Source organism: Eurypyga helias, unplaced genomic scaffold (genome assembly GCF_000690775.1).
Source record: "Eurypyga helias isolate BGI_N326 unplaced genomic scaffold, ASM69077v1 scaffold1419, whole genome shotgun sequence".
In the NCBI taxonomy this organism is placed as follows: domain Eukaryota; kingdom Metazoa; phylum Chordata; class Aves; order Eurypygiformes; family Eurypygidae; genus Eurypyga; species Eurypyga helias.
In genome coordinates, this window is record NW_010273723.1 from 1 (window position 1) to 25,939 (window position 25,939).

A 25,939-nucleotide genomic window follows, 5' to 3' on the forward strand; every position below is an offset into this window, starting at 1 on the left:
ACTGCATAAACAGTTTTTACAGAGAGAAGGAACATTCATAGCTAATGAAGTGATCCAGATGTTTTCTGTCAGAGACCTTACATAGACCCCATGCATACTCACTTTTTTTTCCACATTAGCATTGTCATCAGTACATTAAAAATTATTCCTTTCATTAAAATTATTTTCAGGCCCAGCTTTGATAAAGAACTCATGTTCAGATTTTCATCTATCAAAGTAAAAGAGAATCAAAGTCACAAGAGCACTGAGATATCCTCACATTCAGACAAGACTTAAAAGTTCTTCTTAATGAAACTGTTCCACTTTGTGTGTTTGAGTCAGCCAGTACGATAACTAACAAGTCAGTGAGCAGGACTGTCTCACAGAGAGACTTTAATTTCTTCCAGTTGCTGTTTCAAGAGCCGGGTTTTCATTCAATAACCACTTAATTATCCAATATGCAAGTCTGCCAACTGTCTAGTTGTTTTTTAAAAACAGTGTATCATGAACCTAGGATGCTGGAGGCATCTCTCTTTCCTTTCCTTGATTTTTTTTTAAGATGGGAAGAGGAAAAACAAGGTACAATTTATTCAAAGAACACAGTGTCTATTTGGATTTTCTACTAATCTTAAATTACAAAGCCATTTTAATTTCAAAATACATTGATCTTTATTGAGGAAGCAGGGAGCTGTCAGCAAAAGAGTAATTTTATGTTTATCTTTGAAAACTGAGCCAAGTTTACTGATGAGCATTTTTCTGAAGTGATATTTTGGAAACATCTGGCTAACTGTTTTCTTTTCAGCAAGGCTGCATATTTGCAGAAGTACAGCAAATCAGTACAGTACCTAATTTTGCCATCAGGGCAAGTGCAGAGCCAAGTCAGCTCCTTTGAACTAGCAACAACAGCAGTTGCTTGGGCTCCAGCCCTGGCCAGTGTACTCTCACGTGCTTGAGCTGAAGTAAAGCTTGCTCAGATGCACCGTATCTTTAGTGCAATCCTGCTTCTAAGCACATACTGCAGAAACCACCTGCTTATCTTTTGGTTCATTAGGTGTTTGTGCACCCAAAAATAAAAACAACTCTCTTGAATTCTGAAATGCAGACAGACATGCAGTACAGCTGACTCATATCAATACCTTAAATTATTATGTGATAGTGAGTGTTTATTTGGCTAGTTGTAGCAAAAGCAGGAAGGCACTGGCTACACTGGTCAAAAAATTACCAGCTCAGATCTTGGAGAATACATTAGCCCAATGACTTCCAGCCTGTGGGGCCCTTTTGGAAATTTCCAATCTGAACTTTTGCTCCAACAGGAATTCTGCACAGGCAACATCAGCAAAAACTAGGAAAGCCAATCTTTACTCCTAAAATGCTGTGTACATACCTGTCCTGAAATGTGGAGACACCTCTGTAACACAGACAGTGCTGGTACCTGCAAATAGTAAAAATAAATTTAATGAATAACAGAAATGTATACCTCTACAGAAGTTCATAAAAAGGTATCTTTTTAGAAAGCCTGGATTAGGTTTTCTGGCCCGTAACCCTTTCATACACACTCTTTTCTGCTGTTTTCAGGGCAGACATAAAATATGATCTAATTAAATTTCCATCAGACAATGCAATTTCAAGCTTTATATGCCCCCAATGTGATTTTAAGATATCTCTGCTGTGACTGTACCAGTTTATTGACCCTCAATCTTGTTTCCACCAAGGAAAGAAGAAAACAGAGGCAAAAAGATAACATTCCTCTGGAGTGTAGGAGCATAACTGAGCATTGCTTGCAGGCTTGGCAGATGTGAACAACTGTTCATACTAATAGCACATGGACCACAGTACCTCTAGCACTGTACACACATCCAGTATTGCCATTACCACTTTCAGGGTCTTCTCCTTCTAGTTCTCCAAAGCCGTCATGTTTTGCACCACACTGCATTTCATCTTTCTTTGCCCAGTAGGTTGACAGGTAGCTCGCTTCCTGTTTGCTCTCGGATGTTGCCACCTCCACAACAACATTTGTCTGCTTATCAGACAAGTTAAGACTAAGCTTTTCAGGGGAGTAATCTGTGATAAGGCACATTTCCAAATTCTCATTATCTTTAGAGATCAGCTTGTACAATGAAGGAGATGGAGTAATATCTGAAAATAGAGAAGAGACATTAGATGAGAGTACACGGTCATAGTTCCTTCAATGTTAACGAACAGACACTTAGGTATGGAGATTTTTCCATTATTCCAGTGGGAAGTTGCATGATATTAGGAAGGGGAAGCCCCTGATACAGGGATATTGTGCTAGGACATCTTTAGAGAACCAAGGCGTCTACAGCAGATGATGCAGAAGCTTCTGTTGACTTATGTTGTGTGGGAGACAAAGAGAGGGGTCAGGCAGGATTCCCAGAGCATCTCAAATGGTACTTCTGTGCACATCCACATCCTAGATGTCCATATCTTACCTAGTCATTCCTCTCTGTAACAACTCATTCAACTCCACTCTGCAGCCTGGGCTTTCTTTTGGATCTTGCTCTGAATGCATTCAGGGATGTGTATAACAGGCAGAGAGAGCACCCTCTTCTTGCTTCACTGCTATGAGTTGTAATGTGTCTGGAGAGAACTGAGCAGTCCAGGGGCATTCTGTCTTTCCTGCAAAAGTGTAGTCAAATCCACCACTGACATTCAAAATGCCATTTCCTCCACCTGTCCTAAGGGATAGTGGATAAGCTCCCAAGACTTAAGGGTGTGTACATTTACCATCACTCTATCTATGTGTTCCTATATAAGAAAGCTAGGAAACCCACTGCAAAGTAGGAACATATGGTTGCATTTAGGGGAAGAAAGATGAAACAAATACATGTTTCATTATGTTCCACCACCTGACAGTGCAGTGCAAGATTTTTTTACTAAATTTTACCCTGCAGAAGAGGAGTTTGGGGAACTAAAGGCTGCAGATATAAGACACCTGGAGTTTATTCCTGTTTTCTTGCTTCAAATTCTGCTCTAAGTCAGTTAGACTAGGATTTTCCACACGTATCAAAACATTACCTCTGGTTAATTTTTTTTTTTTTTTTACATTTAGCTTTGTGAATTTGTACTCTAAGTATACATTTAATCTTCCCAGCTCTTGAAGACTGATAGTTTGAGAAGGTACTTTAGTGACAGGACAAGGGGTAAAGGCTTTAATTTGAAAGTGAGGATGTTTAGATTAGATATCAGGAAGAAGTTCTTCATGGAGAGGGTGGGGAACACTGGGACAGGTTCCCCAGAGAAGCTGTGGATGCCCCATCCCTGGAAGTGTCCAAGGTCTGGCTGGATGTGGCTTTGAGCAACCTGGTCTAGTGGAAGGTGTCCCTGCCCATGGCAGGGGGGTTGGAATTAGATTATCTTTAAGATTCCTCCCAACCCAAAACATTCTGTGATTCTATGAGATAAAAAAATAAAGTTTGGTTTTTTTCACAGCCAGCTTCAGGAGCACCTGCTCTGCAACATGCTAATTTCTCATTTTTACTCAGAGTGGCTGCTGGCTTTGTTCTGGTTCTAGACTATTTTTCTTCTAAGTTTCTTTGCATATTTACACACTGTTTTGGAAATTTGCAGATAGCAGTTTTCTCCTGAGTGCTTGACCATTTACTACTCACCTGGTTTGATCACCAGTAAGGCTCCTTTTCCTAATGTCAGCTGGTATCCTTCTCTAGCCCCATAATTCACCCAGAAACCTTTGCAAGAACCTCTTTGACCTTCATTACAGTTATCTCCTTACAGGTTTCAGTGGCACACTGTGATGCTGCTTCGATCTTGGAGCTTCACAGTGAGTTTCAAAGGCAGTCTGAGCCTTCTAATTCTATTCCTTCAGGATCCACATACCCTCACTTAGGTACATGGTATCAGGAGTAAGCACTATGTATGGCATTGTAGCTCTGACAGGTCCTCAAATCTGGATTTAAGTCCCAGTTGCAAACAGAATCCATTTGTAACGCTTGTGAATAATACAGTATCTGTACATCAGATAAACTAGCTAAAAGGCAGTCCAATTCCCATGCTAGCACTAAAATTAAAAATATTGAGTATACTGTTCCTTGGTCGAATTCTGCTACAAGCAAATACCAGATAAAATGGTGATAATCACCATAAGTGGATTTTTTCTAAATACTGTAACCATTCCTGTATTTCAATACATTTTCATCTGACTTATGCCATCCAGGACTTACTTTGAGGCCAATGGAAGTGGCATGAATTTACTGTGAGGAGAGAACAAATCCACATGGTTACTTGACAGAAGAGCAAAACCAGAAGTCTTGTTCCAGATCCAAATTTGAGTTTGTAACTACTTCCATCATCACACAATAGCACAGGCCTCTACAACATATGGAGTGGTATTGAACAGAACCTTCAACAATTAAACACTCCACCAAAAGAAATCCTATTCATCTCTGTGATTAGACAGATCCATCTGTCTAGGACTTTTCTTCCAACTGCCCATATCTTGGGGTATATCCACCACAATCTGGCAAATTAGGCAAAAAATCAGGATAAATGTACCTGGCAAAACCAGAAGTCTTGTTCCAGATCCAAATTTGAGTTTGTAACCTTCCATCATCACACAATAGCACAGGCCTCTACAACATATGGAGTGGTATTGAACAGAACCTTCAACAATTAAACACTCCACCAAAAGAAATCCTATTCATCTCTGTGATTAGACAGATCCATCTGTCTAGGACTTTTCTTCCAACTGACTTTATTTTCATGTGGTATTTTGCATCTTTTAGACTCCCAAACACTTGTTCCTTAATATCCCCCTCCATCATATTTATCCCATTGCTTCCAGAAAGCATCTCAAGTTCTATTCTTCATCTCATTCTTCATTTATTTAGTCTGTCAGGCAAATTCCTCTCTCAAAAATTAATTTACTGTTACTTCACAGCTTAACTATTGATCAATGACAAAGTACAAACTCCATCACCCCATTCTCTTGGATTTGCCATCTGAATTAGTCAAGAAGTATTCCAGAGCAAATTTGCCATTTAGCTTTTAAGTAGAAAGCACACTTTTCGGCATACAATTTCTTTGTGCATCACACAATAGCACAGGCCTCTACAACATATGGAGTGGTATTGAACAGAACCTTCAACAATTAAACACTCCACCAAAAGAAATCCTATTCATCTCTGTGATTAGACAGATCCATCTGTCTAGGACTTTTCTTCCAACTGACTTTATTTTCATGTGGTATTTTGCATCTTTTAGACTCCCAAACACTTGTTCCTTAATATCCCCCTCCATCATATTTATCCCATTGCTTCCAGAAAGCATCTCAAGTTCTATTCTTCATCTCATTCTTCATTTATTTAGTCTGTCAGGCAAATTCCTCTCTCAAAAATTAATTTACTGTTACTTCACAGCTTAACTATTGATCAATGACAAAGTACAAACTCCATCACCCCATTCTCTTGGATTTGCCATCTGAATTAGTCAAGAAGTATTCCAGAGCAAATTTGCCATTTAGCTTTTAAGTAGAAAGCACACTTTTCGGCATACAATTTCTTTGTGGCGGGGAGACTGTTGCTTATTCTGCCATTAAAAACTGAGGTTTTGAAAGCTCCTAGGTTCTACAGTGTGACCAGGATGAGATCTGGAGTAGCTGCATATAGACATGACCATAATAGCAAATTTGGGGACATGTAAATGAACTCAGGCAAAGCCCTGATTTATAGCTCTTTTACCTTGCTGAGAGCTACATATAAACCTGAGATTCTTATTTTGCTCAAATGTTTTTGAACAGGATCAGGAGAGTAATTTGAAATATGAGGGATTTCCACAGAAGTTTTCAGAATGGTTTCTTTATATTGCTGTGTTTTTTAACTTTCGGAATAAAATGATTTTGAAATTATCTTAAGAATCACTGCCATTTTAAGAAATTTAAATATTACTTCTCAAGAGTAAACCCAAAATGTTGGTCCTACAAGTATTCTTAAGAAATTTAGAAAAACTAATGCACTTACAAAAACTATTCATGTCTCAGGATCTGCCTTACTTTCTTTCTCTTTTCCAAAGAACTTCAGGTAAGAGAAGAGGTGTGGGGTTTTGGAGGGATTTTTTCAGACACTTGTGGCAGCAACTGTCCGAGCACAAATTTTTTCATGCTTTTTTTATTCAGAGAAAATTATTTTGTGGTCTGGGTCAAGTTTCCATCTTTTCACAGAAGTCATTCAATAATGAACTTTGCTTCTTGACCTCTTTCCTTTCTGTCTGCGTACCTATTCCACCCCTAACTTTTAAGACTTATCACACTGTTCTCCAACAGTTTCAGAGCTTCACTTCAAATGTATTGCCAAGATTCACATCAGTGTTGAAGCTCAAGGTAATATCACAGTGCTCACCACTATTTGGCTCTGATTAATAACTTGGTATCATTCTCAAGGATAAGATTGCTTCCTAGGCTTCCATTATTTATATAATGCTTCACAATATGACAGAAACCCACTCCCTATCATTGCAGCTCTATTGAGGATCTCCAAAGCAAAGACTCAATATGTGCTTACATTTTGCATCTGCATACAATTGAGTCTTGTTATCTTAAAATATTAACATCCACACACTAGAAATGTAATTTTTACCTGCTACAGCTTTATGAGACTAATCTCAGCACTCTGCATTTTGCTGGGCCATGCTGGATTTTACCATTTCCCTTTGCTTCTCCTCTGTATGAATATTTTTTGTATAGGAGCCCATTTGCTGTTGACTTTCCAAGAAAAATCCTCTTGCATATGTAAAACATGCTGTGACTAGTTTATCATCAGACATAGGGAGGGGAAAATATATATTCAACCATAGAAATCACATGTTATTATACCAGCTGAAAATTTACCATCCTATTCCTAATATACTGTGGAGTGACACAACAGGCAAAACTACTTGCAAAGTGGAAGATGTAGTTCCAAGAGAAATCACATCTGAGAATTCAGACATACATGGAGAAATTAGGAGTTTCATTCCAGGTCCAAGTGTAAGTTTAAGGTAACTCACAGTTTTACACTGTGACACTGTGCTTTGCAAAATGTTGCACATACGCTGCATTAAAACTTGAGATCATGTTAATACAAGATACTTATTGGAATAATCTAATCAATGTTATTGGCCACCTCCTCAGCACATAGAATGAAATAAACCGTTCCTTCAGCCACATTCCTCTTCCTGCTTCATGATGGCTGACACCTAGAGTTTAGCTGTTGTCCACCACCTGGCCAGTCATCTGATTATTCTTTCCTCTGTTTCCACACAACAGCAGCATCTGTCAATTAGTGTGTGCATATACAACTTGCCAGACAGAGTTTAGAAGCTTTCTGACTGCTGCTCTTGAGTCTCACCAGTGTGTGTTACCTTTCTGCTCTGTTGCCTTGCAATGTCCAATCTCCTTTGCAAGCTGCACTTCATGTTGTATTAATTAATACTTGCTGGGTTCAACTCTGAGGGGGCATGCCACTACCAAATGTGAGCTTGTATCATGCCCCAAAGTCTGCACACAACAGCAACACACAGCACACAACAGAAATCTCCCATCTCCAGAACTAGGTCTTCCACAGCTGCTCTGGTTCAAGCAGTGATGTCTGTGACACACACACAAGCAAGCACACTGTAAGTACAACTATAGTTAATTTTCCATTATCCAGAGACTCAGAGAACCTGAGCAACCCTAGATAACAGAAGAACCTAGAAGGGCTAGTAAATGGAAAACAACAATAACCTCACCATAAAAATGCCACAACCAAACCTCAAAAAGAAACCAATTTGAGCCAAACTTGGCTAATTTATCCAAGCACACAAGCAAGCACACTGTAAGTACAACTATAGTTAATTTTCCATTATCCAGAGACTCAGAGAACCTGAGCAACCCTAGATAACAGAAGAACCTAGAAGGGCTAGTAAATGGAAAACAACAATAACCTCACCATAAAAATGCCACAACCAAACCTCAAAAAGAAACCAATTTGAGCCAAACTTGGCTAATTTATCCAAGAGTGTCAAAATACATTCTCCCAGGTTGCACAAGTAGATAGTTTTGCATGATAAAAACTGGCTTAGCATGCCAAAAGCTCTGAAACCCAAGTCATATATAACTGGAAAAATGCATTCACACAAAAATAGAGATTGGGGCACAGCGCATCAAGATTTCATTCACTGGTTACTGTCAAGCACAGAGTCCTTCCTTGAAATTGACCCATAAAAGACCCTTCTCCCTGAAGAGCTTGTAGATTAAAGAGAGGATGAGATCATCATTAAATCATAAGTTGATGAGCAAACAAAATCCAAGCACCAGTGACACTTTTCTTCCATTCTTTCTGCAAAACCTAGACCAAAATTCAATTTGCTCTCCATCCCAAAGAGAAAATAGGATTTAATTTCTGAGAAAGCAGAGAAAACAACTAAGCCAGACATGAAGTATTTACAATTCCTTTCACTCTTATCGAATGGGGGAAATTATTATTTTGACAGTCTTCCAAGAGCCTTTTACTTTTCTTAGTTATTTTTTCTTTTTTGAAAGTAAAATGTCTCCTGATGAATCTTCTAGCTGAAAATTTACTTGAGATTTAATTGTTGAAGTAGATAAAAATTTACTTGAGGTTTCTGATTCATATGCTCAGGAAAGTTTCTTAGGTGTGAGTATATACTCACAATTTTCAAAAGAGGAAAGAATTTTTTTTTTTATTTCCCCCAGTGTTGTTGCATTGTATATCTCCAAATCCAAGCGGCTATTTGGAAATTCTCCCTTGTTCATAGTTTGGGACCAACTTTCTTATTCATAATTTTATATGAGATGAAAGGAAGAAATAGACTACAGAGTGAGTATTTTTCAAACCTGAGTGTGCCTATCTGTAGTTAGGCATTTAACTAAATTGCAAAATTCACATACCTGGAGTAAGAATAAGTTGGTTCCTTCTCCAAACACGAGTTTATCAAACTTTTGGAAGGAAAACACAACACAAAGCTTGCTTTGACAATGTTGCAAGCATGACACTACTCACAGTGTGAAAATAAGTTGCATGCACCTACAGAAGTTGCCAGATTTCATGTCTTCTCTCACAGGAAACCTCCACAGCTTGTGTAATTTACATCATCGCTCTGTGGACCATCTCTCCTGTTCTACAATATCCAACAGATACTATAGTAATCAAGAGATCACTGTTACTATTTTTTGTAATAGCTGCCTTCTGAACTGCATTTTGCTACTCTCTCAGCAAACACTAAGCTTGGGTTTTAGTGGACTGAATTTTTCCACTGAACAACTCGATGTTCCAGATCTCAGAAATCTTGGTTTTACCATGAGCCTTGTTTCATATCCAAAGGTAAGTAGATATTCATAGACACTGTATTGTTTGAAACAGCAAAAATCATTGTACCCTCCTATCCACCCCAATCCACCTGTATATCATTCCTCAAGGAAATCCCACAATTTCCCATGCACATACTTGCAATCTTACCTTCATGTCCATTGCTTTTTCTTTTCCATCCTGCACTACGGTCTCATTAATACCACAAGGAAGAGCCACAAGGCACCTTTCTAAAAAAAAAGTCCCAGTCTGCACCACTCTCTAAAGACCATTAGATATTCTTTCACATCTCTGTTCTTGTATTTCGTCTCCTTGTTTCCACTTTTCACTTGCTTCCTTTCCTCAGGATGGACATTTTGATGGTGTACATATATTTAAATAGGAATCTGCCACTTCTTTCCAAGGAATACTAAAACCATCCCAAAATTGCTCCACAAAGCCACTCTACTGTTATTTTTGAAGCTAGACTATACATTGAGTCTCCCTTGACCCAAAGAAGAGGCAACTCACCTGGGGCAATGAGAAGTTTGGTTCCACTCTCCCTTGTGAGTTTTCCCCATCCTCCAGAACTAGCACCATGTGACAGGTCACTACAAAATGGGCGTCTTTATTCAGCCATATCAGTGGGTGTTTGAGGCCTTGAATACATTCAGCCATGGATCGACCTCTGAGAGAAGCTGTAAATACCCAGACAGTTTTCCACAGACCTTCTCTAGCCTCTCTTTGCCAAATACCGTTTTCCATGTTCAAATGCATGGGAAGGGCTAGATTTCATTACAGTCACCTCAGGTATCAGAGATGGGAAGAACTTACTTCTTAGTTAGCAGTGAACATATTATGTAGCTTGTGTTGTTACATCCAAAATACACTGTCTACAGCTAGTCATTGCAGATGGTTTCCCAGCCTGAGCCTCTTCCCATTAATACTCGTTTCCTTCCTCATTTTGTGATACTTGGATGCTGAAGACCAGTCGGTGTTTTCACTACAGCATGATGACTACTTTGCTATTAACAAGGGCTATGGTAAATTGAATCTTAAGTAACAAGCCAATAAAAGAAGTTTCTGCTGGGTCACAGAATACCTGAGTAGTATTCAGATGCATTTTCAGAACATGCTCTTACAAGGAACATTTTTTCAGTAAATACTGAAATAATCCCAGTTCCTCAGACCCTGCCTTCATCATTTTCCCATGCAATTGTGAAACACTTATTGGGGTTTTACTGACCATTTTGTTCCTTTTCCAAAGAGGAACTTATTTAGTGACTCATCATTCACATCATGATGCACAGCCTATTCCAAAAAAAAAAAAAAAGTTGTTTTGCTTTCCAAGTCAAAATACTATTTTCCTTCTTAATCTCCAAGATGATTTTGTCTCCAGTTTTCCTAAGTAAATGACCACTAACACTGGTATTTTGAAGAAAAATACCAGGGGAAAACACACTTATCTTCTCAAACCAGGTCAATTTTCACAGGCACCAGCTGAGTGAACTCTTTTTTTACACAGAATTTTCATTATTAAGTACTCTATTATTCTTCCTTGTTTGGTTGTCATTTTGACTGCAATGCAGCATTCCCCACCAGATCTAGGGCTCAGACAGTATTTAGGCATTTCTAGTACAATCAGGCACAGACTTGTAATACAAAGGTAACAGTCCAGCTGTCAAGATAACTCAAGAAGATAACTGTATGGAACATTCACTATCACAAGAGCAAATCTTTCGCTCAGCTTATCCTATGGACAATTCTAAACCCAGAAGGTGATAACATGCATGACACTCTGCATAGTGTCTTACTTCATTTAGAAAACAGCCTTGCCTCCTCTCAAGTGTGAATCTGGAAGAGGATGCTCAGAGAAATTGTGGATGACCTATCCCTGGACATGTTCAAGGCCAGGTTGGATGGAGGTTTGAGCAACCTGCTTTAGTGGAAGGTGTCCTTGCCCATGGCAGGAGGGGTTGGAACTGAATGATCTTTAAAATCCCTTCCAGCCCAAACCATTCAGTGACTCTATGATTCTATAATTCTATGTATCTGAAGCCAGTGATCACTGTTTTGCTGCTCAGGAAAAAAAAAAAAAAAGAAAAAGAAAAAAAGAAAAGAAAAGAAAGTGTTCATAGACACTGGTTTTCACAAATTCCAACCTTGCTTGCACCCATTTAAGGTTTTACATATGCATCAGACAGCTCAGAAAAAAGACTACACAGAATTTTCTTTTTTCCTCCCTCACCTTAGATATGGTTGATAACATGGGAATTTTTTTAAGGCTTTTGAAGAAAAACATACCTTAGCCCACAGAGTCTCAGAATCACTTCCTTCCGAAGGGATATTCTTGGAGATGTTCAAAATCCAGCTGGACAAAGTCCTGAGTAACATGTTTGAGTTGACACTGCTTTGGGCTAGGCATTTCGACAAGATGATTTCCAAACATCCATTCCAACCTCTGTGATCTTCTGACCCGACGAAAGGTAAACTTCAGCAACCCCACACTGTAGACTATGAGCATGTATAGGGCATATATAGGGTTCATAGTCTCATGGCTTTGGAGATTCAGTAGTGTATTAGTTGAACTACACAAGTGGACCCTTACTAATGAAGCTGCGTAAGATCCTCATTAGAAGAAAAATTAATCTATCAATTTTACATTTAAACTTGGTGCAATAGGACCTGCAAATCCATTTGAGGATGTGATCCCAAAGCCTTGCTGGGAGGGAATGTCAAAAAGGGATGTCAATAACAAGAACATGGTCACAGGTTAGAGTAACTAATGAAGTCCAACATCCAAATGGCCTAGATTTCCATCTATAGGTGGATCTTTTTGCCAATGCAAGAACTATTAGAACATTTAAATCAGTACTATGCATTGAAACTAGCCAATCCCTCTTCTTGCCAACTCACAGCACATCCTTAGGATATAATTGTTGGATGAAATTGCAACCCACATGCATTAACCCACTTACTTGTCAAGAGAGTGACTTTACTCCCTGAGCCAAAGGTGAATTTGAGGCTGCTGTCACAACAGCAGAGCACTTTACAGAAACCCAGAAGGTTGGCTCCTAGCTGGTGACACCTCCACCAGCTGTACTAGAAGCCTCTTGACTCACACCCTGGGCATGAAAGTGAGAACCTGCTGCATTTCTGCAGAGTGGGTCAGTGGAGGGCAATTTCACTTGCTTGGCTTTTTTGATGGTCTCCCCACATCTGGCTGCATTCCTAGCCATGTTAGGTTCCTCCTTGCACTGTCCACACATTGTCCAGGCTGAAAACAGCCAGAAGCACCATCTCCAAAACACATTCACTTAAATAGCAGCAATCCTCTACCTGGAAACACTTTTAAGTATGAGAGCACCATGAAATAGCACCTATGTTGTCCTTATCCTATGAAAGATTACCTGGATATAAGTACATATACAGGCTGCTTCAGTGAACATTCAAGGACTTTTGATAAAGGACACACAAGAAAGTTGCACATCCACTGTGTTGGACAGACAGCCAGGTCCTTGAGCTACGGGTCATCTTGCTGTAGCTGGAGCCAATATCACACAGCATTTCCTTCCACAGCAAAATGTCAATCAAGCCTTTTCAGATGTGGTACGCCTCCACAAGCCTGTGCCCATCCATTTCTAACCTTGGAGGCATAGCAGAAGGGTGACAGTGCTTACCTTTGCAGCACAAACCTCACTGGGATGCAGTGGTGCAGTAGGACAACCTCCCTCATGGATGCTGGGACATCTGGGAGCAGGCTGTGGCCACATTGTCCATGCCAGCCAAACTGAGAGCAAGAATGGTTGTTTTGGACCAACTGGACACATTCCCTTAAAGCAAAGTCCATCACATCATATGGTCACACATAAATGACCACACACTGAGCCACACTGATGCTTTCCACCACCCCAAGAAAAGCCTTGCAGAAAACAGAAAACATTGGAACAGTGTTGGATTTTCATGGTCTAACAGTAAGTCTTATTCAAGAGCCAAAGATAGGTTTATACACATCAGCTCCCGTGGTTACACAGCTTTTCGTCTCTCTTTAAAAACCTTCCCCACCACTTAGCATAACTGGACACTGTCAGGTTGACTAGAGATTGCTGGTCACTACTGAGAGTCAGCTAGATCCTGAAGTGAAAACCCTCCCAGGGGGTTTGTGGGATCAAGAGCACTGTAGGCCCTATGGATACAAACCCCATCTGAGAGGACTGTTGCCTCTGCCTTAAGTCAAAACCCATTTTGGAGGCAAGCAGGTGGTGTGTAATCCCACAAGCTCAGGAAGAGAGAGGCTGGAAAAGAGAGAGGCCGTGGCACAAAATGTCTTTACCTGAACAAATGAGTTCAGGATCTCAAACTACTTATCTGAAAGGAATTAGATTACTGAGAGAGGTAAATAATTGAGGGTATACTTTAGTAGACCTTTCTCCAACTCATACAATAAATCACTGCTATGATTTTTTTTTAATCTCTCTTTTTTTTATACAATATGAGCAGAAAATGGTTTAAAACTTACTTGGTTTTACCATTAGCTGCACTCCACTTCCAAAGGTGAATTAGTTTCCATTCACACCGTATTTGTCTTCAAAACAAAAATCTTATTTTCTCCTCCAGTAGTTTATTAGTTTGTAATTAGCATTTCTTTTAACTTATAGAATCATAGAATCATAGAATGGTTAGGGTTGGAAGGGACCTTAAAGATCATCCAGTTCCAACCCCCCTGCCATGGGCAGGGACACCTTCCACTAGACCAGGTTGCTCAAAGCCACATCCAGCCTGGCCTTGAAGACATCCAGGGATGGGGCATCCACAACATCTCTGGGAACTTAGTCTATCCAAGTAAATTCCTTGGCAACTTTAACTTAGATTTCCTTTAAAGAATTTCCTAGTTGATAGGTTTGATAGAGATGACCACTGACTGAAAGGTTTGTCCTTCATTCATGTGAAGAAATGCTACAAGGATTAACAACAAAATTCCTCTTTCAGCATTAGATCGACATTAGAGCAGACATTTTCCCCTGGACCCTCCTGCACATAATGCACATCTTGAAAGTACCTTTCTTGATCCCCCTAAACAATAATGCCCTGCTTGTTCAGACAGCCCAGCATTGTTTCTCAAGGTCTGAAAACCTGTTGGTAGACAGAAGTAGGAACAGCAGAGCAAAAGGTAAGTTTTCCCAGCAGAGACAAGAACTGCAGCTCCTGAGAATTAATGAGGATAAGATTCTGAACAATGGACATAAAAGGACAATGAGTGTCCCCACAGGTCAGGGAGATTTCTGAGAACATGTAGTAATGAAGAAAAGGAGTAGTTGAGGTAGGACCCCGCCCTCCAGGTGTAGAAAGCTGTAAGTGGGTGGTTTGTTTATTCCGTTTTGTAGAAAAATAAACATCCAGCATAGAGTCCATTGGGATGGATGTGCCCTCTCTGTCCTTCTGTGAGGACAACTGACATCAATAGAGGCTGGCCAGAAAATTATTACAGTCATTGCTCCAGAACCAACATTAAACTTATTTTGAACATTCACAAATACTATAGCTGTCAATGATGCCTGAAGGAGAGTCCAGTCCTCCAAATAGGTATTTAGCTTTTTTCTTTTTCCCTGATGCAAGGTCAACCTTGACCTTCAATTGCCCACAGAAGGAAAGAACAATGGAATTTTAATGGTTGCTTCACAGAATTAGGCTTTCCTATCCTTACTCCTACCTGGTTTCACTATCAGTTTTGTCCCACTTCCAAAGGTGACTTTCCAGTTGGATGCTGAATTCACACAGTGACACATCCACTAACAAAACCACACACAGCTTTTGGTCCAGTCAAATATACGCATTTTTCAAAAGAGTTCAAAGGAGAAAAGAGATGTCATCCTTGTCACATACCTTTGACTCCAAAACAGTCCTGTTTTGACTCCAAAACAGGATGTCTTTCTAGTTGCATATCTCTGATCTTTCCATATAAATGCCGATAGAAAGAATTCTGACATTCCTGAAGTAGAAAATCATCCCCATTACCCTGTTAGCACAATGCCAGTTGAAGCTCCTTGAACAATTTTTAAGTAGAACAATTTTTGCCATAGTTAGGAGGTCAGGAGAATCTCAGCCTTGCATTTATAATGCTAAACAACTATTTGTTTTAAGATGTACCTGATTTCATAATTAGTTTTGTGCTTCTCCCAAAGGTGAGTTTCCAGGAATACCCAGTTGTCCACAGTAATAAGCCTCTATACAAAAACTGTAAAGGAGATAAGCCTCAGCCTTTAAAAGCCAGAACACACTGTTAGACATATCAAAGTGGGATGAAATTTCCACCATTTTTTAAACAACTAACATAGCTTTACTAATAACTAACACCTTCTCATGGTCTAAAGAAGGAGTTAAGACAGATCAGATAGCTAGTCAATGTCAGAAGCTAAGCAAAGATCTAGACCCATAAGAGAAAGAAGCCAAAAAAAAAAAACAACCCACAAACAAACACACCCACCCACCCCCTGCCAAGACCAAAAAAACCAAACCAAACCAAAAAAATCCGGAAGGAAACTCAAAAATAAAAGCAATCAAAGGTCCTAATCTTTCTTGTTTATTCAATTGGCAATGAACTCAGTAAGGGATCCAAACCTAAGTCCCAGGAGCCAGTTTTGCCTAATATTTTGAGCAAACAAAGGTTATTCATAAACACTAATCTCAGTGTATTCTTCTGTAGGGTGCATCCTGACTAACATGGTGCTTGCACACCACAAAGGTCATTCACTGATTTTAGCAGAAAAATAGAAATTCCTGACCTTTTCCACTCACAACAACATGACAGAGAAGTTAAAAGCTAATTGTTTAGAATGTACTCTTCTTCCACATGCCCTCTTTCCTTCCTATTTTAAAGCAGCTTTTCCCTCTGTATTTTAAGGAAAATCTGGAAAAAAGACCTAGGATACTCCATGTCTCTTAATCATATTAGTGAAGAGATACCTACTGGGCTTTATCAGCAGCCTGGTTCCTCTTCCGAAGATGAGTCTGGCTGCATTTTTGAATACACACTGTCAAAAGCTCCCTTACAAAAAAACCCCATGCTCTTTTTCTCATTTCAAGTTGCATGGCAGGAGACTCTAGTCATTGAAATAAAACTATGTGTGCAAAATGCCTGTTAGATGTCCCCACAATATGAACTCAGGGTTGTCTCTTCCCAGCTCCTAGCTAGAAGATTTCATGTTAACAATTTTTTAATGCCAAGACAGATGAAGTGCCCTGAACATGGGATGCTTTGGTGTAGCCAGAAATAAACTAAGACCCTCTTTACAGAAATCATACAGTTAACATTTATTTTCAAAGCTGTGCCTTGGTAAAGAGAAAGATTACCAGAAACACTTCACTCTGTAGTCGTGAACAGTTTTGCTCGGGAAGATATAACTGAGCAGTCAGAATGTCTGGCTAGGACATCTGGTCCACTATTTCACAGGAACAGAACTTCTGCAGGCTCTTTTACCTCTGTTAATGCATATTAAATGCATATAGAGAATTCCTGATTGTCAGAAAAGCCATCTTATTCTCCTTTCTCTGTTTCTTCCTCATGTAATTTGACACATGGGTAGACTTTGAGGTATTTCTCAAAAGGAATAAATACGAAAAGTACAAGAAAATCTATTCTTTTATACTGATTGCAATTACCCTTCCTATCAAGGAATACTTGTTACCAACCACTTACTTGGTTTAACACTGAGCCTTGTTCCTTTGCCAAACTGCAACTTGTTATAACTGGTTCCTGAGTTCACATTTCATTTAATTCCTATGCAAAAATTTTTCTGCTCTACAACTGTACACAAAACAGGGAAAATCCTGATCTGTGATGATTTCTGGACAGAAATAAACCAGGAAGTTCCCATCTCAGGTTTATTCAACTCAGCAAAGAAAATCTAGGCACATATTTCAAATCTCATTAAAACTTTTCCATTCTGTAAGCTACCGGGACAGGACAAACTCCTTTATAAAGTACCTCATTGAAATTGCAAAAGCAGAACAAAATTTAACAGAAACTTGAAATTAGCCTGTCTGATTTATCGTGCTGGCACTTCTAGGATGACTCTTTATTCGTTATTCAATCTGAATCTCTGGGAGTAAATGCCTATGACCAAAGCACAACATTTCTGCATCCAACTCTGCTGAGGACATCTCAGATCCATTGAGAGTCCATTCAATGGGACTGGGAATGGACTGGGATGTGCTGAAACACTGTGATCTGAGATCACTATCTTTACAGAAGGACTTACTTGGAAGCACACTCAGCTGATTTCCTCCACCCAAAGTGAACTTACTATAACCACCAATCACACCGTAACAAGGCATTTTACATAAACCTTTACAGGAAGAATTTAACAGATTCCAAATCACTGCTGAATGATAGTTAAATATTGCCTTTCTAAAATTTTTAGAAGCCAGTGTGAATTAAAATGTCTTCTGTGCTGATGACACTCTGTACAGAAATTTACTTTTGTTGGTTAAAATTTTGCTAAACCAACTCTTATCACAAATGGCATCAATTAATACTTTACTGTCCAGATCAGTATATATTTTGGGTCTGTAAAAGCAAACAAGTTTTATATTTCACTGTTTTTTTCCATTTAAGATTTTTCAGATGAAGCATGGATACAAAAAGAGGACAGTATCTAGCATTGCATCATTTCTCTGCAACCATTATCATGTCAACATATTAATTTCAAAAGAATAAAAACATTTTGTCAGAATCATTCCACACCACTGCCTTTGTAACATACTTTTGGGAAGGCCATAGGGTTGGCATAAGAAAAATCAGTATTGAAACATTTTTCAGTCTTATGTATATTCACCAGAACAGAGACAAAATTTCCTAAAGCTACAAACAAATTAAATGCTTAAAAAAAAAAACAAAACACCACCAAACCACAAAAGTGTAATTTTTAAAAATGGCTTGGTATGAGAAGCTGAACCTTGGAAACAGAGGTTAGTTTTTAGTATTTATATATGAAATTCTTCACTTCTCACTTAGCTTGGTATTAGAACAGTTCTTGTTCCTTGTCCAAATGTTGGTTTCCCCAAGTTTGCTGTATTCACACAGCCAGCAAGCACTTTACAAAAACCACCCAGAGAAATACATTTGCCTTCTTAACTTCTCTTTCCTGGAAGAGAACTTAACTAAATGCAATCAGTATTAAAAGATGATATCCATAGTTTATTACTGAATGAGACTTATTGCTTAACTAAAGACATTATCATCAAACTATTACATATAATTGTTTGTGTTCCTTTCTTTTCTTTCCACTTTAAATTGGAAGCTTATTTCTTTGACCAAGGAGTAAGTATCACTCTATCTTACCTATACATCTACTTACAACTATAAAAATCCTTATGAGATAATTCTTCACTAGGAAAAAACACCTGGCCTTACCTTCAGTTTATTTCCAGTCCTGAAGGTTTGCAGGGAAAACTCAGAACAAAGCGCTAACAAAAGCTTTAATGGATTTTGTTTCTGTTCATACCTAGTTTGCTGGCAAACATATCATCAGCTCCGGCTTAAAAAGTAGTTGCACCCGGTGAATATTACCAAAGCATGCTGCAGCAACTTGCTTGTATTTTCATTTAAGGATTGTGCCGTATCCAATCACACAGGCAGGAATAGGCTCATTCAAAGTATTGAGCTATTATAGGTGAATGAAATGTACTTTTTCTCTGACTTTTGGAAGTAATTTGGAAATAAATTAAAGTAGGTACTTTTAGAAAACACTAAGTTCTTAGCTGCTCCTATTAAAGGTCTGATTGTCTGCCCTGGGACAAAAAACCATGCACACTTAGTTTCAGAACACTAAAAATGCTGGTTGCCAAAACACTAAGAGAAATAATTGTTGGAAGATAAACACATTTAAATAAATTTTTCATCCATAGGTTTTAGTGATCAGGGGCCCCAGGCAAGGACATTTATAAGGTCTTAATAACATCTGATATTCCAGTGCTTTTAAAACTTGCTATATGTAAATAAAAAGGCAAATTTCTTGGAATATTTAAATGTAGGTACTCCCATGTAATTCCCCATTTCCATTCTGGAAACTTAGAATAAAATAATGACCCAAATCACCACTTAAAGTCTATGGTGAACTAGTATTAGACATCTATGGCCCATATCTGTATGCATGCAATCCTCAGATACACAGGCACTTGCTTTCCACATCCTTTCACATTTATTTCAGGCTTACATGGCTTTACTTTTAGGGGCATTCCTCTTCCACATTTAAGCTCTTGATTGTCACCTCCAAAGTTAAACCACAGCAGAACTTTAGAAAATCCTGGCCACGGAATTCTTTGATCCACAGCAGACTTTTTCCCTACTTAGTAAATGATATTTCAATTTCTAACTGTGAAACCAGTAAAATCCTTCATTTGAAAAAATCTTTGAGGGTTTTAGCCTTCATATGGTGCAAAGAAACTGACACTCTGGATTACATCTTAAGGAAATGAGATGTCTTGAGACAGACCAGAAGTGTATCTTACACATGTGAGTTATCTAAACTTAGTACAGATGTCCTACTGTCCCTCTATAACCAGTAGAAAAACACAGGCATTTTCCAAGACAGTTCTCTTGAATATATTAACTTTTCAAGAAAAAAAAAAAATCAAAAAGCAGACAGATGCAGATCGAAGCAAAATCACTATGGGCTAGTAGATTTGACCTTGAATGTTTTGTATTAACAAGAGTAGACCTGGACTCACAAGTCTGAAAATTTCAAGATTAACATTTGCTTATCCTTTATCTGAAGTGTAACACATCCACTAACTGTGGAAATACAAATGGTTGAAAAGCTTCTCAGTAAGGGTAGAGTAAAATAAAGACGATTAGCTTTAAATCCCTAAATGCCAAAGCTCATCACATCATCAAGCTCAGCCTTTGAGATGTTTATTTCTGGCACTTACTTGGATAAAAAGGTCTTGTCCCTTTTCCAGATGCCAGCTTTTCATAGACGACTATGAAGTTTCACTGTGACAAAGAGCTTTACCAAAAATGCTGGCAGTAGCTTTTGACTCAAAGGTTTTTTAACTTTTATGTCTACACATAGATCTCCCAGAGTGTTTCTTCTCAAGTTTCCTAGATCAAAACCTTAGTGAAAATTCTCATGACAATTCACTACTATGAATCCCACTGCAGCGGGATACTATCTCACCAGCCTAGCTCATATCTATCACAATAAAGATTTTAGTTGCATCCTTCTATGATAACAGCATCTGTAGAAGTCAGAATAATTAATTGTAACCATGAAGATAGATAAGAAAAAGCAAGAGAGGAGTGGAAATTTTTCTATAGCACTTCTTCCATTTGCCTCAGTTAATGCTGCATCTAAACTCCTCATCCATTCGTACCTAGACAATGATGTACTTCACTTTGTTGGGTGTTTTTTTTTTTTTTTTCCAAATGCTCCCCATCCCCAAACAGCACCAAAATTATGACCAAGCCATAAGGTTTTATTCCTCTTTAAGTTACGATTTTGTCCCCGTTCACACATTCCCAGTTTTGGGGGAAAAAAACCCCACAAACACTTCCATAACCTACATTTATAAATAAAATTATAGGCAGTCTACAGAGCAGCTCATTCCCACTTTCTGCCTCTATTTTTATTCCATTAGATGCACAGAGATTCCTAGAAACTGGCATTGTGGCCTCAAAATGCATTATTATCTCTTTCTTGTCTACATATACATCAGTAAGCCTTAAAACTTAAATGCAAACAATAATAGTAGAATATATTCTGATATTAAACATATTATTAAATATATTATTAAATCACATGGGATTTTTCTTCTTCTATTGTACTCACTTGGATTTACTTTCAGAAGAGTCCTTGTCCCAAAGCTAAGTCCATTGCCACTCCCAGCATTTCCACTGCCATGGAAGTTATTCCCAAACCACCTCAAAATGTCACTCAGAACACAGCTTTAAAAACCTGTGGAAGCCACCCAATTTGATGCAACCTTATACTGCTGATTTTTTTAATTAATTTAATTTATTGTTAAGCTACCCCTTGACCAAAGATGATTTTCTCAAAACCAGTATATTACAATTGTAAGAATTTTCACAAAAACCTAAGAAGATTTACATAAAATCTGAACTTTAAACTTGCTGAGTTCTCGCAACTTAAGCAAGGAGAATTACTTGTTTCAGCCTAGCGCAAAACAAGGTAAATTTAGAGTATTGCTTCCAAGATCTCAATCTAGAAAAGCTGTTTGAGACAACTACATGCTTCTGCCCCCACAACTTTCTTTCTCAGAACTCTCTATTAGACTTTCACAAAAGCACATACTTTTCTACAGTGATGAGCACCCTACAGATCTGCATGGTCTGCTATATGTTCTCTGATGATGAGGATTAAAACACTAAAGTATGTTAAAAGCAGTCTTAAGTGTTCACTTTGAATTAACAGCATACACAATCAGAGCTGCTGTATTACTGAGTACAAGTACTGATTTGTTTCTGTTTGCCTAGCTTAGCTGTACACCAGCAGATTTCAGGGAGATGCTTTCCCCCATTTGGACTTACTTGAAAGCACATGCAAATATATCTGCTTCCAAATATGTATCTTGGCATGAACTGTTCAGTGCTATGCCACAATGAATATATTTACAAAACAGACAGCTTGCAGCTTATACAATATTTTAACTATTCAGTACCATAGAAGGTTCCAGGACATGGTTTCAAATTCTCCTTTGTCAATTGTGGCACAATATAAATACATTCCCAAACTTCATAAATTTTGCTAAAGCATCTTCAAAACTACCAGAGGCTTGTTGCAATCCTATAGTAAGTATTTCAGCTTATTATATTGAAAGCATTACACTTCAGTTTGGAGTACACTTTTTTCTTTCCTGTACAGATGTGTCTTAATAATAATTTTAATTAAATGACTTAGGTTCCAGACTGGTTGACTCCAAGCCAGATTCTGCACATGGCCTCTAGATCCCTTTTCTGCAGACACAGAGGCAGTCATTTATCGCAGGTCCACTCCTGTTACCTGGACAGTTGTATGATACCCACTACAATGGGGTTTCCTCCCTTCATAATGAATTCAAACAGATGATCTTAAGTAAAGAGAAGGATTTATTCAAACCTGTCCCATCCTTGAATGGGAATTCAGCTGTCCTACACACTGGACAAGTTTATGAAAGTGAAAGGAAACCATTACAAATTCTTGTTATATTTCCTTTCTACAGCTTTTCTCTTCATCTACAGAACAGAAACGGAAGCAAATATGCACTGGTTCTACAGAATAGAGCCCTTACATGGTTTAATTACAGTAATTGAGCATGCTCTTAAAGCCAAACATTGTGTGAAAGGAAGTGCACAGCCTTCATACTGTTGTCAGTAACATATTGTCTCTATTAGATCTTTACCCAAGGAGCTTGATCTATTCTAAAATTAGTAAGTTTTTGCTGAAGGAAACTGCCTTTGCACCCCCATTCTCATTATTTTCAAGACCTCACTTTTGAACTGTTAGAATGGCCTTTTCCATCCACCTCCTTCTGTTACTAGAATTTGCTTTCAGTCTAGTTCCAGTCCCAAATGTTATTATCCAGCTATACTTACTCACACACTAGCTAACAGCTTTAGAAGAACTTATAACACCCTACAAGGGTAATGCCTGTCCCCACTGTAGTTATCTTTTTTTACCATCTTTTGTGGTTGAACATGAACCACTTGATGCCACTTTCAGTGTTATTCCCGTTACGGGAATTAATTTCGTTTTTCTTCACTATCTTTTAGCTCATTACAAAAACTGTTTGTTTTTGCTTTTAGTCCTCCTCTTTGCACCTTCCTCTTGCCAACTCTGTGTCATGACAATACAAAATAACATATCCTATGTGTTACTAATATTTCCAATTAATATTACAACACAATTTCTTTTTTAATATTTTTGAACCTAGAGGTACAGCACCTGAGCAAATCTTTTCACATGTAAATTCTGTTCCCTCTTACAGGCTAAGGTTTAAAAATTCAGGCTACATTACCATCTTTTTCAGAAAGGAAACAAGACCATATGCAGCCACATGATCACAAAATGGTTGAGGTTGGAAGGGACCTCTGGAGGTCATCTTGTAGGTGGCTCAAGCAGGGCCACCTACAGCCACCCGCCTAGGAACAAGTCCAGACAACTTTTAATATCTCCAACAAGGGAGACTCTACAACCCCTCTGGGCACCCTGTGCCAGTTCTCAGTCATCATAAGTGTTAGAAATGTTTCTTGATGTTTAAATGGAGCCACCTGTGTTTCAGTTTGTGCCCATTGTTTCTCATGCTGTCCCTGGGCAACATTTAGCTTGCATTTTGTGTTTTCTAATGGCATCCTCCAAATTGCTTGAATGGTAGTATTACAGTGCAGAGAGATTTCTAAAATGATCTAGTCCAAGATATTGTATACATTTACACAAATTACCATTTATGCTTTCAAACCTATTTACACTGACTTTCAGACATATCTGCTGCTGAAAGACCCACATTGAGTCAGCTACACCAGCACTATGCAGTAGTTGAGAACTTTAAGTTACTGGGACTGTGTCCCATCACAAAACTATTGAGTTCTCTTTTCATCTAGGATAAATCATGAACTTTATTTGGCTTCACTGGCGTAATTTTGTTGAGTGGGTGCACTTCTCTATCTATAGTTCCTCAGATTCAGGTTTCAATCTTATTCTGCTTAACTCATGAATAATTAATTTAGGTAGGTAAACTCATTGCATGATAGAGCTCTGAGAGCAAATTTCTGTTCTTTGACCTTAATCAGAGTTAAGTGCAAAGCTTTCAATCAGCTAGGGTTGCAAAAATGCAGGCAAAGACCATTTCCTATCGCTCAATGATCTTTATAATTCACTGTGATTTTCTACTGAAAAATATAGGTAATAACCTCTTTGTGTTGCTAAAGAAAAGCTAACATAAATCCTCTAGAGATCTCCTGTGAGCTCCTTTTATTTGCTCACAAAAGTCAGTCACTTCTCTTACAGTATAGCATTTACTTTACTGGTTTTTGAGTACTTAGTCTCATTTCTTTCTAAATAATATTTGCACCATTAACATCGAACATATTTTACAAACAGTGCTGTCATAAACAGTGGCCTAGAATTTATAACTCTCAACAACGAATAAAAATTGTTTGTAAGTAATATTTTTCAGTGATTTTGCAAGAACTACTTTTATAAATATCCAAGAAGCAAATAAAAATGTCAGATTTAATAAAGAATGATAAAACCAGAGAAGACTGAAGCATCTAATTATTTTTAATCTCAGGCACTAATTCTAGTTTTTGCAAATTCCTGATGTAGAGAAAAGAAGCATTGTAGGATTTTAATGCCAATTTTTCCTTTCTTAAATACACCTTCAAATCCTTCCCCAGATGGCAAACCATCCTACACTGTGTTTCTGTCTATGAACAGGTAATAGCTTTCAAGAACCTTTCTAATGTAAGACTAGACTGGCAATCACAATCAGTTTGTCCAGTCAGAAAACAGGTTGAAAACCCATCATTTAATAGCAGGGACCTCAATTGATACTGGCCTTGAAAAATAACACATGCAGCTGACTAATTTAATTTTATATTAACTTAAGTTCTTTTAAATCCACAGGGAATAATGTGATTTTTTGCTCAAATCCATCTATTAGCAGTGAGGCTTTTTTCAATCATCTTTCTCACATGACTGCACTTTCTGTTCTGAATGTCATGTCTGGGGAACTGTTTGACAATAGCTTTGAAAGAACCTACCGTAAGCAGGATTTTACTGATTATCTTCCTTTTACTTCACAAAACTGGCTGCTATAGTTGACATGGAAGTGATTTGTGCTCCTGTCAATTCTTTCACTTTTGTGAATGTTAAATGGGAGGAAAGACATTGGAAATACCATCCTCATATTTCTCAAGCTAAAAATAAGCAGCTTACCTGAATGCACTGTCAGGCGTATTCCGCACGTAAATATTAACTTATCTGTCATTACACCCACAGCAGTTCATTCCTTTACAAAAACATGACTTGCATCCTCTCCTGAAATTTAAGATGTTTTCTTTGCACATTATGAATTTTAACTGTTCTTTATCACATAAAAGTATTTCTAATATTTTTTATGAAACTTGACAACTATACACAAGGATTAAATATTTAAAGCCATGAAAAAATTCATTAAAATTAACAGCATCTCAAAAACCAGCTATTCCTTTGTCTGCTGAAAAAAAGGTAGCTGGCATAAGTCTGATGAAATAAATAATTCTGCAGTAACTCTTCTAAAAAAACTGAGTATGAGCAGATTTTCTTTAGAGTAAAACCAACACTTATTCTAAACCTTTTACTTTTCTAATTAATGCAATCTGTCTTTATGAGTCACACTCCATAGAGAAGAAAAACATTTGAATTGATATTCAGGATCACCTGAAAAAAAAATCTGGGCATCTCTTCCAGAATAATTTAGGCAATCAGTTCCACTCCAGTAAAGCAGTCTCAAGTACATTTACTTGCAGGAAATGAAAGAATAAAAATTAGAATAAGAGCTGATCAGACTTCTTTCTTGGGTAACAAGCAAAACAGGGATTATGTTTCTTCTGTGTTAGAGTGGCTGAATTGAAGAGTATATGTGGTTACTGTCCAGCAGCAAGTTCCTTTCCAGCTCTTAACATC

The 25,939-nt window shown here is 38.1% G+C and overlaps 1 gene segment (V, D, J or C); it reads right to left on the reverse strand.

The window, feature by feature from the left end:
• Positions 1-98: 98 nt before the first annotated feature.
• Positions 99-25,939, reverse strand: part of LOC104515541 — a 32,319-nt gene continuing 6,478 nt past the window's right edge. The window contains 4 exon segments of the C gene segment in view: positions 99-208; positions 1,364-1,411; positions 1,852-2,115; positions 4,510-4,586. Coding sequence covers positions 99-208; positions 1,364-1,411; positions 1,852-2,115; positions 4,510-4,586 — 499 coding nt within the window.